The 1,927-nt window shown below is 38.1% G+C and overlaps 1 protein-coding gene across 1 annotated transcript; it reads right to left on the bottom strand.

The window, feature by feature from the left end:
• Nucleotides 1-455: 455 nt before the first annotated feature.
• Nucleotides 456-1,607, bottom strand: LOC108909435 (nucleoporin NUP53). The gene is made up of 2 exons (XM_018713772.1): nucleotides 1,518-1,607; nucleotides 456-1,429 (listed from the first exon to the last, which is right to left on the bottom strand). The coding sequence occupies exon 2, from the start codon at nucleotides 1,427-1,429 to the stop codon at nucleotides 548-550; it is 882 nt and encodes a 293-aa protein (XP_018569288.1). The 5' UTR covers nucleotides 1,518-1,607; the 3' UTR covers nucleotides 456-547.
• Nucleotides 1,608-1,927: the final 320 nt, after the last annotated feature.

Below are 1,927 nucleotides of genomic sequence, written 5' to 3'. Positions count from 1 at the left end.
AAAATTAGATATTTTCATGATCATAATATTATTTTGATAACGACAGAAATATTTGGGGTTTTACAACTGTTGACGATTCTTAATTTGTTCACTTTTTTTGTCCTTTCAACCCCTAAATAAGGGTGATTTCCGAAAAACTGAAAGTGGTGCTCATTTTCATTTTTCATGACGAGTATTTGGATATTTTTAGAATATTTTTAGAATTTTCCCTGTCGCCTCTATCAAAGTCTCAAAAACAGGCAGAAAAATGGATTTTTTTGCGGTCACTCTTTGCCAAACACAAATTTTGAATATCAAACAATTTTGCTAATAAAATTCTCCGATATTTTACAAGAAAACAGCTTTTTATCTACACTACAACTTGGAAATAATTATTTTTTGGCTTTTTCTTTTGCAAAAAGTGAATTTACTGAACATAAAAGTAACAAAAACGATAAAATCCACAAAACAAACTATTTATAATAAAAATATATTTCACGAATTGAGTAGAGACTAAATAAAGACATCCAAAGACATCACAATAATAAAATGCACAAAAATCACTACACTACCACCCGAAAACATACTCCATGGCTTTCGTAACTATCCCGGTCGACTTCTGGGGCACAGTCTGGGGCGGAATCACAATGTTAGGATTCTGCGGAGATATAAAAGAATGCCGTAAGGACCTCGCACGGATCGGCGAAGTATAAACGACGCTCTCGTTCTCCTTATTCTCCTTACTGTAATAAAGCTGCACTCCTATCATGACACAGTTATTTATCAACTTACCGTTGAGGGAGAGCGCTCTCGACACCTCGCTCAAGTTATTGAATTTAACATGCACCCAATTTCCCTGCGGAGGTATTTTCTTGTCCGCTATAGGCCCACAGTTCGCCAATTGGGCTAACACCAACGTCAGAGCACTGGGAGGGAATCCGAACACCGTAATCCAATGCGAATCGACGCGATTGCCACTCATATTCCCTCGACCGAAGTGTTCGTTCATACTAGTTACATTGCGAGTGTAATTCAGACTATCCTCGTTGTTTATTCTGGAGATGCTCTCGTTGAATCCTACCGAGTCGTTGAAATGCGCCACCGTACTATTTAGAATAGGGCTGGAAGGTTTTTTTTTCTGTTCCATGGTGTCGAAGAGTCCCATTTTAGGTGGGCCTGGCTTTTCTGAGACTGTTGTAAATGGAGATAGGGGCCCAGGGCTTTCGTTAAGCGACTGGTTGAATAGTTTTTGCCTTAGACTTCGAGGTTCTGCGGAATTCAGGCCAGTTTTGTTGAAATTGCCGGGTGTTCGATTCCGTCCAGGTGACGAGCTAGGGTTTGGTGAAACCGGTGGGTTCTCGCCTCCTATTAAAAAGCCAGGTAAAAAGTTGGGGTTGATCCCAGGAGATGCAGGGCTGGAAGGAGGGCTTCCCAACGTCATGGGTTCCATCTAGAAAATTCAAATTTTCAAGTACCTACTTTAGGTGTAAGATTAGAAAGACAAAGCGACATAAAAAAAAAAACACAAATGTACCTACTTTTATCACAGTTAGAGCACCAACCCAAGTTACCGACTACAATTTATGTCATCAGAAACCAAACGACTTTTTTGACATCGGAAAGCAGGACAAACGAAACGACACATTTAACATTTAAATTGAAAAGTCGTGTTCTACTTTACCGTCAAAACAGTTTGATCAAAAGATCATAGCTGGATCTGATACGCACAATGTTAAAGTCACTGTACAATTCAAAGTAAATATTTCAAAAGAAAAACAGGTGCTATAAATAAAATTTAAAATGAGATTTAACGCCCTAATCATCCTTTGGTCAAAGCTTTGCTTTCTTTGATATAAAAGTGACTTATATTACATACAAATAGAATTAGTAAGAACCGATGGTGTCGAAGCATTTTGATTGGTGTTTTATTATTATTGTTCCTTTTGTG

The sequence above is a fragment of the Anoplophora glabripennis genome, unplaced genomic scaffold, assembly GCF_000390285.2.
Source record: "Anoplophora glabripennis isolate ALB-LARVAE unplaced genomic scaffold, Agla_2.0 scaffold415, whole genome shotgun sequence".
Taxonomy (NCBI): Eukaryota; Metazoa; Arthropoda; class Insecta; order Coleoptera; family Cerambycidae; genus Anoplophora; species Anoplophora glabripennis.
The sequence above is the reverse complement of the archived record's forward strand: the minus strand, read 5'-3'. Positions and strand labels throughout refer to the sequence as shown.

Excerpts from the sequence above, each read along its gene's own strand:
- LOC108909435 (XM_018713772.1), bottom strand. The coding sequence starts at position 1,429 with ATGGAACCCATGACGTTGGGAAGCCCTCCTTCCAGCCCTGCATCTCCT.